At 34.4% G+C, this 18,176-nt stretch overlaps 2 protein-coding genes across 2 annotated transcripts; one reads left to right on the top strand and one right to left on the bottom strand.

The window, feature by feature from the left end:
- Nucleotides 1-4,788: 4,788 nt before the first annotated feature.
- LOC146931696 (uncharacterized) lies at nt 4,789-7,333 on the top strand. The gene has a single exon (XM_085703241.1). It carries the CDS (start codon nt 4,873-4,875, stop codon nt 7,195-7,197), a length of 2,325 nt encoding a protein of 774 aa, XP_085559367.1. The 5' UTR covers nt 4,789-4,872; the 3' UTR covers nt 7,198-7,333.
- Nucleotides 7,334-10,462: 3,129 nt separating this feature from the next.
- On the bottom strand, nt 10,463-13,610 carry LOC146931695 (basic leucine zipper 34-like). The gene is made up of 4 exons (XM_085703242.1): nt 12,729-13,610; nt 12,293-12,383; nt 12,015-12,141; nt 10,463-11,365 (listed from the first exon to the last, which is right to left on the bottom strand). The coding sequence occupies exons 1-4, from the start codon at nt 13,334-13,336 to the stop codon at nt 11,196-11,198; spliced, it is 996 nt and encodes a 331-aa protein (XP_085559368.1). The 5' UTR covers nt 13,337-13,610; the 3' UTR covers nt 10,463-11,195.
- Between the last annotated feature and the right edge of the window lie 4,566 nt (nt 13,611-18,176).

The following is an 18,176-nucleotide window of genomic DNA, read 5'->3' as shown; positions in this document are numbered from 1 at the left end:
TTGGAAAAGCTTGCTTTTTTCTTCAACTAGTTTTCTTTTCTATTTTCCAACATACACTAGTTAGTTTATTGATTGATTGTTATTAATCTTTTAAACTTTTGATGGATATAGTAAGAAAAATATTTATCTCGCATCCTTTATTATTTTTCTAGATTTTTAAAAATTTAGCTGAATAGGGCAAATCTCATAGTTCACCTAAGAATAGTAGAGTATAACAAAATTTATTACGTATCACTCATCACATCCTATAACTATTTTTTTGTTCTTTAGGGTTCGAATCTTAAACCTTACATGTATTATACATTGTACTTATCAACTGAACTAAGTTTACGGGAACATCACATCCTTTATCTTAAGAACGTTTAATTGATTTCGATTAGTTTTTTAAAGTCATAAATATTTCTTTGTATAATAAAGTGTCGTCTATTCAATTTTGAGAACTTGATTTATCTAAATTTTTTTGTGTGTTAACCATCAAGTTCTCATAGGAACGAGGCATTGATAATCCAGAATTTGGTCATGAGGTAAATATAATCAGACGAAAAATTGTTTCACCTATAAAACATGGGGGAATGTGGCAAAAACGTGGGGAACATAACAACGGTCACAGACTAACGCATTACTCGCGAGTTTAGTTGAATAATCACGATTAGTGTTTAGTCTTTCTAGGCAGCACTTATGTCCAATATGATTACATGTTCTATCTCATTGTCTACAAACATGTAACTTGTATATTTCCTTTAGAGACACTCAATCAATCGAATAACCTTATGGGAAATGCTAATCGGTGCCCCCGGGGCACTGATTAAGGATATGAAAAAGGAAATTATATAGTAGTTAATGCATTGAAATTGTGTAATTAATTTATAATAAAGTCAAAAGCAGTTTTCTTTTATGGTAATAATTTCCTTTTATGGTATGTTTAACCAGTGCCCCGGAGGCATCGGTTAGCAGGACCCTAATCTTATTACTAACATTTCCCTAATTCATTATGTTTTACGTTTACTTGTGTTTTTATCAACTTAATAGTTCTAAGAAATTCAAATGTGTGTACCTCTTTGTAGGAGTTAAGGAACTCACAATCAAGGGACATAGTTTCTTCCTTGATGTGATCTCTTCAAGAAAAGAGAATCACTAATAGGAGCTATTAGTCGAATTATCGACTAAATTTCAAGTTTGATAACAAAAATAAACAACAAATTTAATAAGATTTGAATTAAATCATAAATATTTGAAGCAAAAAGTTAGTTTAAAAAGTGACTGAGATTCCAATTTTACATTAACCCTCTTAAGTGACTAAGATATCTATTTAGGCAAACAATAGAAATGCACTTGAAGTTTTGAGCATCCATTAATTGGCTACATCCATGTGACACCCTATTATTGGTGGTGGTTGATAGTGGACGACCGACGACAAAGCTCAAACAATTTCACGATTTTCTATGGTGGAGCTCCAGCGATCGGCTGTCTTCCACCACCACCACCACTTATTAATAATAAAATAAATAAATTGAATTAAAAAAATGTTTTTAAACAATAAATAAAATTATGTTTACCAACCAAATAATTTGTTGAATAATGTTTAATGGATATATAATTTATGGGGTATATGAAACACCCCACAAACTTAAATCACCAAAATAATTTAAGTAAAGGAAGTATTTAGAGTCACAATGGACTGCACATGCTACAGCTTGTAAAAGTGTATTGCTGACTCCTCCCTAGTGAGTTTTGATGACAATTACTATAAGTATATCGAATCGACCGAGTAAAAATCTAGCAAAAAATTAGAAACATCTCTATATGGATTTTTTTTCTTAAACTTATGGCACAAGCAAAGTTCAAATTACTTAGGAAGTAAACATAAAGTTTGGTAAAACTTGGATTAAATAAAAATAGAAAACAAAATCACAAATATTTTGGATTAAAATTGTTTTTTATATAAATATTTTAGATTAAAATTTGGTTTTTAAAAGCCGCTAGTATTCGCCCTAAAAACAAACGCTGGTATTCGAATTTCATTTTTGACGATGAAATTCATTTTTGGCTAGCATTCAAATTTCATGGTCCCTATCATGTGACTAAGATTTATCCAAGCAAGCAATAAAAATGAAATTGAGGTTCTTGACAAAAAAAAAATGCAATTGAGGTTCCTATCAACAATTTTAGGCTGAGATTAATTCCTTGACCCTAGGCCACTTTAATATAAATAAAAGTATCTAACTCCTTGGTTGGTTATTGATTTACATAAGAACTAAGAATGACGATTTCTCCGCACATAATCCTAATGATATGTTCTTATATTCAATCATAATCATATCAACTCAACACAATTTAAGTTAAAACCTTGTTTTTCTGTTAGATAAATATACAAGACAAATTAAGAGTGATCAAATATTGTTAAGCATTAAGAACAGAAAAGAGTGCTCAAGTATATTAAATCAGTTTGCAAGTAATACAGAGCAGATAGTAGTGCACCAATGGAATTTCTTTTTCCTTTTTTAAACTCGGTATCCGGTCTATGACCAATTAATCTCAGGGGTACAATACCATCATTCACTTACATAGCTCTGTATGAACTTAGTCCATCAAAGTTGGCATCAAAAAAAATCGAACACGAAATCTTGAGATGAACACACTCCAAAGTTTCAAACCAACACCATTAAACCAACCTAAATAGGGTAATGGAATTTCCCTTTAAAATGGTATGTTTCAATGGAATGGAGTTATATAGAAGTGGTGATGGAACAAATAAATGGAGGAAGATGATTTTAGAATGTATCAATTCGGATACCTCTTTGGTATTTGTCAATGGGAAAAATTAAATGGAGGAAGTGGATTTTAGTTCATGAAAATGTTGCTCATTTTGTTAGTTAAAAACACAAGCTATATCTCTAATTCTTGACTTGGCCAAAAACACAAAATAAGCGATCACAATATATTTTGTTAGTTAAATCAGTTTTTCACGTTGAATTGGGACGTTGACTATTTCAAATTTGTTAATTGACAAGTGGAAAGACCATAACATAAGGCATGACGATGTGTCCTTTGGGACTAAAATAGAAGTGAATCAAATTGTTTTGTTGTCCTTAATTTGAAACCCTAATTCATTCTCCTTTTTTTTTTTTTTGATTCCAAACCCTAGGTTATTTTCTTTTCCATTTCAAAACATCTCCACCTATTTTTATTTATTTCTTGTCATCAATTAACACACATAGATTTCGAACTGCATGATGATGGGGTGGTGTAGATTCATCGCAGCGCACCTATACTAATTCGCCGCAGACAGAGTTTTCTTCTCCAATCAAGTTTAGTTTTCAATGTCTTAACTTGGAAGCTTTTGATTAATTCACTCCATGCACAATATATCTCCCAAAAACAAATCAAGGTAGATACTTTAGTCTCTTAACCATTTGATAAAGTGTTCGATCTCTGACTGCGTTTATGAAAAAATATTTGTTGAAAAATATTAACCTCTAAAATGAATATTAGTTGTCTTGTCGAACTACAGACGCGCGCAGATGATATTTTGGTTTAAAAAGGTGGTGGATTGCCCAAATGATAAATTTTTATTTTGACAAAAATAAACAATATTTATTACAGACGCGCGCAGATGATATTTTGGTTTAAAAAGGTGGTGGATTGCCCAAATGATAAATTTTTATTTTGACAAAAATAAACAATATTTATTCATTCAAATTGATAAATGAAAAGACCATAAGGCATGGCGATGTGTCCTTTGGGACTAAAATAGAAGTGAATCAAATTTAAAGTCCTTAATTTGAAACCCTAATTTATTTTCCTTTCTTTTGATTCCAAACCCTAGGTTATTCTCTTTTCCATTTCAAAACATCTCCACCTATTTTTTTTCTTTCTTGTCATCAATTAACACACATAGATTTCGAATGCATGATGATGGGGTGGTGCAGATTCACCGCAGCGCAACTATACTAATTCGGCGTAGAAAGAGTTTTCTTCTCCAATCAAGTTTAGTTTTCAATGTCTTAACTTGGAAGCTTTTGATTACTTCACTCCATGCATAATATATCTCCCAAAAACAAATCAAGGTAGATACTTGAGTCTCTTAACCATTTGATAAAGTGTTTGATCTCTGACCAACATTTATGAAAAAATATTTGTTAAAAAATATTAATCTCTGGAATGAATATTAGTTGTCTTGTCGAACTGCATATGCGCGCGGATGATATTTTGGTTTAAAAAAGTGGTGGATTGCTCAATTGATAAATTTTTATTTTGACAAAAATAAACAATATTTATTCATTCAAATTGATATAATATATCGATACAATACAAATTCATAGTCGCAAGAAACAGAAAGGATGAATCCACGAACAAACTCACAACATTTATGTTAATAACATAAAACAACTTTGTACATATGCTTACAAATATGACTATATTTACATATCCGGATCTGCAACGTTGACGACACAAAAATCTTTGATTGAATCTACACTTGATCAAAGCTGATATTTCAAATGAATCAAATAAATACCGCATTAAGATGAAAAATAAAAAAACATGATGCTCAAGACTAGAAATCAAAACAAGCATAGTCGTTCTAAGACGACAAAATCACAAAACAAACGAAAGAAAACCGAATGAAATTACACGTGAAAATCACTTATTAATCATACATCACCTTTTTTGGTTGATCAAAGGAAAAATGTTAGTGAGTAGAGTTTTTTTTAAGGGGAAAAAGGACATAATTTTAAAGATAAACTTATTTTTTATTAAAATGATTTTCTTACAAAAAAACATATTGTTTGTATAAAAATATTGTTTTAGTCGTAGACCCGCACACCCATTTTGAGAGTTTGAAAATCGCACTCAATCTCTCACAAGAGCGCCATGACCAATCCAATCGACGATACTCCGAACGAAACCCCAAACCCTAACACCACCGAACAATGCCCCGAACAACCACCACCACCACCAAATCCACAACCCGATCCTCATTCCTCTGAAACCCTAGAAAATCTCCAAATCCAAACCATCACCGATCCCGATTCCACAAACCCTAATCACGATCAAGAAGACACACTCATGGATGAAGATCCGACCCATACTCAAATCGAAGACGATCCGGAACCCGAACCCGAACCTCCATCCCCTGCAGCCACTACTGTTCGCCGTGGACATAAGCGGAAGGGACCGAAGCGAACTGCAGCCCAGAAAAGAAAGTCCCAGGAGAAATTTGAGGTTATTATTCAAACCCTAAAACCTGTTCCTTTTGTACCTGATAAAGTTCTTGACTTTGAGAGTCATAAAAGCCTGTTGGAACGTTTGGGGTTGTGGGGTTTTGTCCACATTGAGTTTGATTCTGTCATTCGCAAAGATCTTGTTGCTCAGGTTATTGCTAGTTATAACTCTACTCAAAGGTGTAGTTTTGTTAATGATGTTAAGATCATGGTCAACCGTGCTGAGTTAGGTCGTGCTTTTAAGCTTCCGAAGAAGAATTCGGCTGCTGGTGGTTCTGTTGTTGATGTTGGGGAAGTTAGTGCGGAGGATGTTGCTTTCCTTGATGAGTTGGCGTCGAATTGGATGCTTTTGCATGATGATACACATATCATGACGAAGGATGTTATGCAGCAGTTGGGTTTGATCAAGGAGGGAAATTTGGAGAAGGTGGATTGGGCTGGATTGATGTGGAGCATGTTGGAGAAGGAATTGAAGGCAACTCAGCTGGAGGAGTGTTACTATGCATCACATTTGCAGCATTTGATTAAGTCGCAGCACAAGGAGTTGTTCGAGGAAACACTGGTGGTGGAGGTGGAGGGTGAAGGAGAAGAGGGTGTGGTGAAGGATGAGGAGGAAGAGGGTGAGGCGAAAGATGAGGAGGAAGAGGAAGATGGGGTGGTTGTAAAGGATGAGGTGGATGGGAGTGGTGATGTGAAAATGGGTGGGGTTGAAGAGAATCAGGTTCAGGAGTTGGAAGAACACAATATTGAATTGAGTCTGGGGCAAGATAAAGTTGAGACTTTACCGGTGGAAAAAGAGCAGGGGGAAGGGGAACAAATGATGGATTTTGAGCAGTCTAAGAAAGAAGAAACGGAGATGTGGTTTCTTGGTCAGAAGAACTATGTGGGGGAGCCCTCTTTGAGGCCGTGTCATAACAGGGATAGGAAGGGTATGGACTGTGAACAAGTGAAAGAGGATGAGGGAGAAGAAGAAGAGCATGAACAAGAGGAGGAAGAGGAGGACGATGTTGAAGAAGATGAGCATGATGGTGGGTTCCATTTTTCAACGAAGCATCATTTGGAGGGAATGCCTTCTGGGACCGGTAGTTCAATTCAAGCAATGGAAGCAGTGCAGATGCCTTTTGGTTCTGGGATTCATCTTCATGATAGCTCGGTAGGAGATTTCCTCTCTGCTAGGGATGATCCTCAGATGATTCATGGCTCGTCACTTTTTGGTAATGGTCACAAGAGAGACATTGGTCTGGATAATCATAACTCTCACCATACCCTAAATGGCAGCAACAAGCGTTTGAGAAGTGATAGCCCATGGAGTTCTCAACCAATGGACTTCGAAGGATGCATGGAACAGATGCAACATTTCATGGAGAAAGCTAGGATGATGTATGCATCAAAAGATCAGGCTGCTGAAGAATCTGCAGCAAATCAACAAGTTTTGCTTAATGAGCTACAGAGGAGAGATGAAATGGTTGCCCATTTGCATAAAGCAAAGATTGACCAGACTCATAAAACACAGATGGAGGTATATCGGCTTGAGAAGGAACTTTATATGATGCAAAGCCTTGTGGAAGGCTACCGAAATGCTTTGAAAGAAACACAAAAAGCTTTTGCTGACTATAGAGCACGTTGTCCGCAAGCTGATGAGCCACTTTACAAGGATGTTCCTGGATCTGGGGGCCTTGTTTTGAGTGTGATGGATCTGGAAAAGGAACGCCTGAGGAAGGAAGAAGAGGAAAGGATACAGTTGAGAGAACTTTTTAGAGATTTCCAAAAGAACTGTAAAGATATTGAGGAAGAGTGGCTTGGCCAGGTGGGTATACTGAATGAACATCTAAGCAGAGTTGAATCCTTGGGTGACAAGTTGCAGGCTCTTGACGACAAAGTAAAACATTTGAAGGAAGTGAATGCAAAAGGCAAGATTTCTGATCCCCTTGAATCAGTTGAATGTGCTCCAGTAAGTGAAGCAGAAGCTGCTTAGTAATATTTAGCTTTACCATTAGCATGCAATTAAAATCAGTCCACACTGAGTTCAAGGCCCCAGTTTGTATGTTGATAATGTACAGGGCTTTATTTTAAAAACTGAGATCTTAATTTCTACCTCGAATTTGCGGTTATTTTCTTTCCTCATTTTGCATCTATCTTGGGTCCAACCTAAATTTCTTCCTTAATTTCTATTTGATATGTTACTTTTTCTTGACAAAGTGGTATCTTGTTTGAAGAATGCAATGAGATAGAAATACTGACTAGGAAAGTCCATCTGGGATCTTCAGGGTTGATTAATGTTACAGTAGTTCATTAAATTTGGTGCATGTCAGTTTTATATGATTTGTTGTTACTTGTTACTATAATCTTATTTATCCACATGTTACAATGCTATGTTGATTTACGATCTTATTCTTGTACACAACTACAGTCCAGATTCATCTAGAAGAGTTTCAGGCAGCATGCTGTTATGCTGGTGTTTCCATGCTTCTGTTGTGACTTTTTAGTTTCTATTAAGTGATTCATAATTGTTTGAAGTAAACATCAGCATGATTTATTAGTTAAAAAATGTTAGCTCGTCTGATTTCTACCAGTTTGGTAGTTTTATCCTCAAATGATCAACAGAAAATTCGTTGAAGTTAGTTATGGCTGTTTCTTAGAAAACTGTCATAGGCTGTTTCTTAGGAAACTCTTTGTCTTAGGTTGTTGACCTTTCTAATCAACTATTACTTCTTTGCCAACCAAAGAAAAATCTGATTTATTTTCACAGGCCTCTTGGAAAATTCAGGTGTGTTAACTTCAATATCCATTAGACAAGGAATACTTTGGCATTGCTATTCCTATTTCCTTAAATTCCAAGCGTTAATTTTTTTTATTATCTTGAATTTAGTAAGATTATCATCTGTAGTTGATGAAAGTTAGCTCCTTGTGAATGTATATTGAGTTTTAACCCGATAGCATGCAATAGTGCTGCTATTTGAGTGCTGTAGATGGCACCTGCTGCAGAAACTGTGGAGCATTTTTGCATTGCCTCTGTTGCTGCCACTTTGCGGAAATGAGAGGGGTTAAATGCTCAGTTGTTGGGCATTCTTTTTTGGTTGTTTTGTGATTTTACCCCTTTCTTTTTCATCAGAACAACCTTTTGGTTAAATTTTTAAACATTGTTTGAAGCTTTAGTCTGGCGACATTCATTGCCAAGCTCTGGCACACTCACTTTTCTGCATTTAATTTGTAGTGTTGATTTGTTTGCTTATCTTCTACTCCTTTCTCAAATATCCCAATTCCCAATATTCTTTCAAATAGAAGAAAGATTCCTCTATATCTGTTTGGTTCCTCAACCGTCTGTTGTGTTTTCTTTTAAAATTCAAACCATCCTAGTCCTCATTTTGTTCTACTTGCCAACTCCTCTGTTTTGCCTGTGTTCTGTTGTGATTGTTTTACCCTTCATGTTTTCTGCAGCTAAGGCATCATCCACTCAGTGCTAAACAACTTTATTATTCCTTGACTTCTGTTATTATTAGCTAGTGTCTTTCGCTGTCCATAAAATTCGCCTGCTTAATGGTGTTGATGTTGGCCGCATTGTATCGTGATCGCAGCAATGGTGATTGGTGCTGTGTCATACACATTGTATTCAGTTTTACTACTAGGGAGAGAGAGAACCTGGCTATGAGGTAAGGGTCATGTAGGGGGAATGTCCTGGGTATTTATTTATGTATACAACGCTACTTAGATAGATGTCTGCATTTTTGTTGATGCGTTAAAAAATCTTGTGCGCGAGTCTTGCTGCTCACATGCAAGTTGGTGGGAGAGTTTGTGACGAGAATAAACTACCGGCCACTGAATTTTGCAAGTTGGTTACAAAGTACGCCTACTACAGATATCCATTCTACATATTACTTGCATGTATTCTGAGGTCAAAGGTTGGTAAAGAGCACACATATTGCACAAACAAAACTTACAAACGGATTAAATTAGAAATAGTTTAAAACTGAATAGCTCATAGTTTTACACTAATGATAATCAATAGTGTCCAGTGTCAACCAAATTGTACTTAAAATTTAACTATTGGGAAGAGAGAGCCTAGCTGCTGTTGCCTGGTTTGTGGGTTTGTTGTAGTCCTGTGAATGCGTGCCAAAAGAAATACATGTGTAATTGTCGCCATATATATTTTTTTTTTTGCTTGGTAGAATGTGAATGTGGTTTCTTTAATACAACATGTAAGTATTATGCTCCATAAAACTTGCTCCTGCTCAGTGCTCACTAACAGCTTGATGTTGAAGTTTGTCATGAGAATAAACTGGCAAAGAAACTCATGTTATTTTGACATTTTGATTAGGCTGTACGATAACCACTATCCCTGCCTTGTACTTAATTCAAACTCCGAAATCATAAGGGATGTTTAATGTAACTAGAGTTCTGACCGTATTTGCTTTAATATAGAAGTTGATTATATTAACTGTAAAAGCTTTAGGCACTCTATCTAACCATTTCATTCTCCCCTGTTGTCAGTGTCTTGCAAGTGTGTACTTTGTTGTTGAACCTTAGCATCCTTTTTATTTTTACCATCCTTTACTTACCCCCAACTTTTGTTCTCATTTATTACCTCTATTCTTTTTCATTTCATTGTTTTTTTTTTTCACTATGAATCTACCCTAATTGTTTTGCTTCCTATTTGAGTTATCAAACAAGCGAAGAAATTTTACTGAATTTCATTTTAAAAGATTCAAAACAGTTTATTTCATTCATTGTAATGCCCATTCTGTCTTATTCTGCTTCTTATAAATATTAATAACTCGCTTTAAAAAAAATTATAACATTATTAGTGAAATGAGATAAAATAAAATGAAGAGTAATAAACAAAATTTGGTTTCTTTTAAAAAAAAATTGTACTTTTCTTTATCATATTGTCGCGAAAAGATGTAGATTTTTTTAGCTTAAATGCTCAGGGATTGGGGGGTTTGTGAGTAAAATTGACCACTCAGCCTTTCTCTGCTCCATCTATAGACTGCATAGGATAATGCATCTTCTTCCCACATGCATTGGGACCATTTTTTTTTTTAGAATTATGACATCAATGATTCAATGGCATATACTGTTATCAATCCACAACTACTTTCAGAAATCTGTATAAATAAATATCTATAAAATCCTAACATCACTGATTCATTGTCCCATTCTAGTTGGTTGCATCTGATCTATCACTAGTAATTCATAGGAAAACATGGTGCAACATTTTACACCTACACCATATACAACCAGAATTGATGAAAATATTTACACTTCGGTTATTTTTTCCGATTAATACGTCAAATAAAGATGATTACATATCCATGGAAAGCAGCATCAATAATAATAAAAAGAGTACAACAAATCAAAACCCATAGGAGGCAAGATTTCACTGACATACACACCTTCCTTTCATCCATCCCAACAAAACTCCACTAGTCTTTGTTTTCCAACTTGAATTGAAAAACAGCATAATTAAAATAATTGAAAAGAATCAAAGACGACAACAACAAATACTAACAAAAAAAGGAAATGAAAGAATCTCCAACATTACATTACATAAACCCCATATAGTTAAAGCAGACACCAACACCACCAAGTACTGTTTATTTCTTCTCTTTGATATTGATGTCACTGAGTGGTGCACATGTGTTTCACTGAATTCCAATCATGCAACTTTGAGTGGTCCCCTTATATAAAGTAAACACATCACGTGACTACCAGAGTTTGATAGCAAAAGCTTACCACTTATATTCTCCCATCACGTTATCCTTCATCAATTCAATTTCCTAATAAAATTTCTTACCATTACATTACAACTTTTTGTCTTTTCTTTTTCTACCCTTCTTAATCATCTTAATTATTCTTCCTTCCTTCCAAATTTTAGTAGTAAGAAATAGGGATATTCCAAAAAAATAAAAATATCCACCTTCTAAAAATAAAATATCAAGAATGACAACATAGGATATCATGTGAACTAGCCATGTCTCAAACATTGATAAGATGTTCATTTTCAATGTGAGTATCATTATCACATCGTGGTTTAGGTGATGGAGATGGTGACACTACTGCTGCTGTAGCATTGTTCTTGATGTTTTGTTGTTGGTGATACACTTGCCTCAGCCTCTCTATCTCCCTCTTCAATGCTTCTTGATGAGCTGCATTATTAATATTCATTGTAACATGTATAATATTAATAATCAATCTATAAGTATTATTTTGAAGGTTTTTAAGTAGTACCACTAGTAGTAATCTTAATGACTATAACTACTAGTTGCAGACACAGCACATGGTTATCTCAGACATACAGCATTTTAATATGTGTGCAGTGCAACTGCATGCAAGTGCTTTTACTAAAATCAATATCAATCTGTCCTCTTCTCTAATAATTGCTCTGATTCAACTAATGTGCCGTACGATGCAAAGTTCCACAAAAAAGAAGCTAATTCCGTTATTATCCTCTGTTCCATTTATAAGCCTATTATATAGTTTTTTCATTCATTAATAATTAATATTTAATAACTCTCCTATAGTAAAAATAATTAAACAATTTTGAGGAGATGCAATTGCAAGCTTAGTTAGTGGTACAATTGAAAAGTACATCTCTATAAACTAAATTGTACTTTCTTCCTATAATTCTGTCTAAACTTTCTCTTGAACATGACATACTGAAAGTATAAAACCACGTATCAATAACAATATATATACAGAACAGAATCTTAACAGTGATTAATTAATGAATCAGAAAACTTATACTACATGACAGTGTAAAAGGTGAAATGAGAATGTGTTAAGGATGTAGCATACCATCTTTGAAGATTTTGTCTTGGGCTAGGGCTGCGATTCTTTGCTTGATAGCACTGTTATCAACATTTAGAAGCAACCTCTGATGATCCAAATATGCAACCCGTGGTGACAGCACTGATACTTCAGCCTTCATTCATCAATACATTATATAATAAGTTAAAACAAAATATAATCATAATATTATTATTAATTACTATACACATCAAATTATTAGTATATGCTTAGTATAAAATTAAGTTACCATCATGTCATGTTCAATGTAAGTTTATTAAATTCACCTGTAATGAAGTCACACTTCGTTCAAGCTCTGATATGTATTGCAGTTTCCTCACTCTTGATCTTTGTGCAGATTGTCTATTTGCTAAGATTCTGATACATATGCAAACACAGTAATTACAATCACCATCACATGAATGAAAAGGAACAGAAATATATTCTTACATAATCACCATCACCACTGCTAGCTCATGTTTCAATCAGAAAATAACACCAGAAAAAAATTTAAAATAAATAAGTAAAGGTCTTCTGATGTATATTTTTATATATGAAGAACATGTTCTCCATAGCTAGCTAGAATTAATAATACACAAATTAACATTAAATTGTCTCGCTCACACATTGATAATACTACAAATTAAGTAAGCCATGTAATACACATATTTGGTTTTAGGAATGTGACAATTGTGTGACATGAATAATATGTTTGAGTAGTACCTTTTGACCCTCTTGGGGTCAGTAATTTTTGGACTGGAAAAAGTTGTTGTATTTCCATTATTGTCATCTTCATCATTCACAACTCCTCCATTTTCCTGTTTGCATTCACCAATTTCATCCTCATCAGATTCATGCTTCAATTGTTTCTGTTGCATCTTTTCCTCCTCATCTTCCTCTTTGTCATCATTGATGCTGTTATGATCAGAAGGAGTTGAAGGGTTAGAGTTAGATGACAATGTAGCTGATGGTGCTGGTGGTGGCATCATGGTATTATTCCTCGAAACCTCGTCTACACTAAACATGGACATCAATTGTTCATCATCAAACCTTTCAAACTCATTGTCTCCATCCCTACGACGACAATGCTCCATCATCGATGCTTCTATGAAGGTCACTGAGTCACTGGCCGAACGTCTGTGTGCCCCTCTTCTGGTGGACGAGAAGTCAAGAAACTCGTCCACCCATGAAGGGTTTTGTTGATTGTTGGAAAAGTTTGAAGCATTACTTGGTGAGATGGTTTTAAGGTTAGGCATTTTTTGGTGAGAAGAAAATTCAGGCCAAGTTGGTGTCATGTTTGGAATTGGAACCTTTGGTGGCAATTGAGCCATATTTGAGAGAAAAAGAGATAAACTCTATAACCAAAAACAAACTAGCCAGCTACAGTGGAATTGCCTTAACAAATGAAATGTGTGATCTTATATTTATATATGCAATGCAATATGTGTATGTGTATTATTGTGTCATATGACTCATGAAGAAATGAATTAATGTGTGTGTCTAGTAGACAAACAAAATGAAGAAGCATGTAGCATAGGTTTTTTTATAAAGACATGTATGTATGTGAAGGAGCCAGAGGGAATGTTAGAAAGGCACAAGAAGAACAACAATATGATGAATTCAATTCAATATATTAGTACATTATAATCATCAACTTTTATTTATTTATTTTTAATTGTAAAATAATAAATATATTATTTTGTTGGGTTTAAATCCCAATAAATAAATCTGTGGGGGTATCTGCATCTATGTGTTTGTGTAGTAGGGTCACATGGTGAGAAGAATTGGACAGCTATGGAACAGCTGTCTAGGAGGAGAAAATGTTTTGTTTTGGGTCTCCTCAACTTAACGGTATTACTGGAAAGTCGCCAATGTTTTATTTATAGAAAATGCTAGTAACTACATTTTTTAAGGACTTTAAATTATAAATTATTATTAAAATTTATGTATTTAGTATTTAAAATGTTCTGATGTGCGAGTAAGCAAAATTTTATTTCTTTTTGTTAAGTAGTTTAATGGTTAGAGTTCACATATTATAATATCGAAAAGTGGGATGTTTGAGGTTCGAACTCATGCCTCTACATATAATATATAATATATCTACTAACCGAGCTAATCTCACGGGGATATCTTCTACTTATTTGTTATAAGTGTTTTATTAGTACTACATTAATACTAGTGGGAAAGCCACCACGTACCCTTCTGACCGTCATTTAGTAGGTGGATTTGGGTTTGAGATGCCCTTATATATCGAGTAATACCTCAAATTCGTCCTTGAATTATCAGCAATCCATCAAATTCGTCCCTGAATTTATCGAAATATCTATTTAGTCCCTGAATTTACAAAATGTCAATCAAATCAGTCCCTCCGTTAAGTTGGTCTGTTAACGGAGGTGACGTGTAACGTTAACCTTTTACAAGGCTTGCCACGTCAGATGCCACGCAAGCAGGGACCAAATTGATTGATTTACAGGAAATTTCCAAGGACCAAATTGATGGATTTTCAGAAAATTTCCAAGGATCAAATTGATGGATTTTCAGAAAATTTCCAAGGATCAAATTGATGGATTTTCAGAAAATTGGCAACGGCTCTTTCTCCTTGTACTCAATAACGGCTCTTTCTCCACTTCCAAATTAACGGCTCTTTCTTCCCCAAATACATAAATATGAAACCCTAATGTTATTATTTGTCACCTAGAGTTCAAAATCCTCCAAAATTCTTCCATGAATTGAGTAGGTGTTCTTCCCCAATTCAAAAACATAAAACCCTAATTTTGTTGATTCAATTCGAAATTAAAAAATCATTGGTCATTGTTTGAAGCTAATTTCTACTGGTAGAAAAGAAGTTAACAAAATGCTGATATAAAAACAGACAGTTTTGAAGCTAACTTCTACTGGTAGAAAAGAAGTTAACAAAATGTGACAGTTTTGAAGCTAACTTCTACTGGTAGAAAAGAAGTTAACAAAATGCTGATATAAAAACAGTTTCAATCAAAATGGTCCCTGAATTATATGCATATCCATCATATCGATCCTCAAATTAGTGAAATTACCATCAAATAGGTCCTTGAATTTTCACACCAGATATCACTTTGATCCTTGGGCATACATTTGCTGAATAAAGTAAAAAGTAAAAGACAGACACTTTGATTATAAAAAGACATACATTGCATACCATCATAAGTCATATATTTGATGTTCATAAGTCATTACATAGCCAAAAAATGCAAATTACATAGCCATCAAGTCATCAAATCATTTGATGTTCTTAAGTGATTACATATATCCAATAAAGCATAAACTAAACAAGTCCAAAAAGCAATAATTAAACTAGTCCAAAAGCATAATTTAAACAAGCATCAATGCTTTGGAAATCCTGGAGTTGGGATAAACTCCATGTATTGGGGTTGAGTAGAAGCGGACCCGTAATTTGGATTTTGAACTCTAACAATTCCAGGAGCAGTTGAATTCTGTAGAGCAGGACCCCTCAGTGGTGTTTGTTTATGCATGTCATTTGAATGAATCACTGGTCCTCTCATGCCATATCTCCTTGTACTCATTATCTGCAAATAAAATCAATCATATCAGCCCTTACATTATAACAAAATCCATCAAACTAGTCCTCAAATTATGCCAGTAAGTATCAAATCGATCCATATTTTGGATAAAGTCATACCTGTCTAGAAACTGCATCAGTTACAGGTCCATAATCAGTAGAAACATTATCTTGTTGCACCTCAGAAGCAACATTCTCAGTAGCAACATTCTCTTGTTGCACCTCAGTAGCAACATTCTCAACAACAGTTTCCACACCTGCCACATTACCTTGTACTTGTTTTTCAGGCTCAGTGTCAATCCAATCCTTTGGTCTCCTAGCCACACCTTGCTTTGCACAAGTTCTTGAGTTATGTCCCATCAGTCCACATCTTCCACAAAAAGTGCTGCACATGCATGCATACATGGCATTCCTATTCATTCAATCCAACAAAATAAATATCAACATCCAGAACCAGATTCCGCAGTTGTTTTCAATCCAACAAAATAAATATCAACAAAATATATGTTTCTACCAAAAAAACCCTAAAATTACTAATTAAAAAACGCAATCAAACACACAACAGTCACAAACAAACATCAACGAAACATGATATGAAGTTAAAAGTCGCAAAAATAATGCCTAAAACTAAAACCGATATTCACAAAAAACGGACAAAAAAAAGGGAGAAACGAACAGAAGTGAATGGAAAACGAAGTTCAATGGCGTTACCTTGACAATCCACGGAATCTGACTTCAAGACCGAATCTTTTCCAAGGTTGATCGCTGGTGATGATGATGATTTTGGAGAAGTGAAGAGGGTGACGGTTTAGGCGGGAAGGTGAAAGATTAAGGACTGGTTTGATGCTTCTGAGTGAAAAAAATGTGAGGATGAAAGACAATGGTAATAGAGGGGTATAATTGGAAACACAGGAAAAATTACCCTCAAAAGTTAAATCTCGAATTTTCTCCATTTCCATCAATTTCGTCCCTGTACACATGGCTGCCTTGTTGACACGTGTACATGACAACACAGCATGCAAGGGGACATGTCATCACCACTAACGGTGCTTTTGGACGGAGGGACTGATTTGATGGACGTCTGCAAAATTCAGGGACTAAATAGATATTTCGATAAATTCAGGGACGAATTTGATTGATTGTTGATAATTCAAGGACGAATTTGAGGTATTACTCCTTATATATCATATCATATAGTCCTTGGTATAAATTAGCAATTAGCTATCTCATGTGCGTTAAGAAATTTAATCTCTTTGAATGGAGTTAAGTCAAATAAGGTCATACGAATGAAAGAAAGTTTGGTCTCAAGTCAAGAGTATGATACATACATCTACCTCTACAACTAAATTTAATTATTTGCTATGGTTGAGTAAAAGAAGGAAAAAACTTTGCATATATTCGTCCAAATTATTTTTACCAAAAATTCGTTGGGTTCCTTTATCCTTCTATTAAAGTTAGAGCAATGCTATATCTCTAGAAAAATAACATCAAGAATTCTTTAAGAATAAAGAATAGTCAATCACAATGTACTATTTGCCACAATTCAAGGAGGTGTGGCTGAAAAATAGGAAGTGGACAAATAAATCATCCAATTAAAATTTGCCAACTATTTCTTGAAAAATTCTTGAAGCTATTTTTCTTGAGAAGTAGCATTTTCCTTAAAGTTATTTTAGTCATTTATCTTTTTTAAAAGTTGAACGTTTGTCAGAAGTGGACCTTGATTTTAATTAACTGAATCCGAGATAGACGGGGATACCTATCCGGTTTATAGGAACGATCCGATGATTATCTAGAAGTTGGTTATGCTCACGCCAATGGAGTGCGTAGCTGCTCTAATAGAAAAACGTGGTTCTTGATATGTAGCAGAAGGTAGTTACCCCGACTAACAACATCATTTGAAGGTGCTATTCCTCTTAAAATGCTGCAGGAAATTGGATCTCATGTGACCTGACGAGATGGTCACCTCAATGAACCTAGACGGGTCTGTCTATTGGAGTTTATGTCATATTCTTAATTTTGGTCTTAATGTTGGATGATCCGGGCCAAAAATGGTACGTACCATAACACTAACTAATTTGGAAAATTTTGAAGTGGAAGTAATAGGGACTATCAAAATATCAAATGAAAGATCAAAATAAAATTAGGTATAATCAAAATTATTTTAGAGAATTAATGTCTCTAGTTCAAAGAGGTATGACTACCCCACTTGAGGAGTGTACCCAAAAAAAAATTCCCACTAGAGGGTGTTGATGATTGGTGAGATCATATGGGTTCTGAAATCATCTTTATTATCTGAGAGAAGAACAAATGGCATGTGCTTCCCCTACAAAATAAAAGAAAAATGAAAAATGGCATGTGCTTAAGATTTTTTGACAGTGGAAATGCATGGAGTGCGATTCGGTTTCACCGTCAATATTCATTTAAACATATTGATTTTGATGGTTGTTTGATAAAAAAAAAAAAGTACATGTACTTTAATTGCATGTTTCACATATGACATAGGACAGTTTAGACATTTATATTTTTAATTTTTTATTAACAAAAATAACAAATGTCGATATTTTAAAAATATTCATTAAGACAACTTATAACTAGATTGTATATGTTACTCCCTC

This window comes from Medicago sativa, chromosome 4 (assembly GCF_051527215.1).
Source record: "Medicago sativa cultivar Bolivia chromosome 4, Bolivia_mono, whole genome shotgun sequence".
In the NCBI taxonomy this organism is placed as follows: Eukaryota; Viridiplantae; Streptophyta; class Magnoliopsida; order Fabales; family Fabaceae; genus Medicago; species Medicago sativa.
The sequence above is the reverse complement of the archived record's forward strand: the minus strand, read 5'-3'. Positions and strand labels throughout refer to the sequence as shown.

What these genes read in the sequence shown, in the direction of transcription:
- LOC146931696 (XM_085703241.1), top strand. Translation starts at nt 4,873, where the DNA reads ATGACCAATCCAATCGACGATACTCCGAACGAAACCCCAAACCCTAAC.
- LOC146931695 (XM_085703242.1), bottom strand. Translation starts at nt 13,336, where the DNA reads ATGGCTCAATTGCCACCAAAGGTTCCAATTCCAAACATGACACCAACT. An exon ending in GACCCCAAGAGGGTCAAAAG is followed by an intron (nt 12,384 to 12,728) that starts GTACTACTCAAA and finishes CATATGTATCAG; the next exon opens with AATCTTAGCAAATAGACAAT. An exon ending in GAAGTGTGACTTCATTACAG is followed by an intron (nt 12,142 to 12,292) that starts GTGAATTTAATA and finishes TGATGAATGAAG; the next exon opens with GCTGAAGTATCAGTGCTGTC.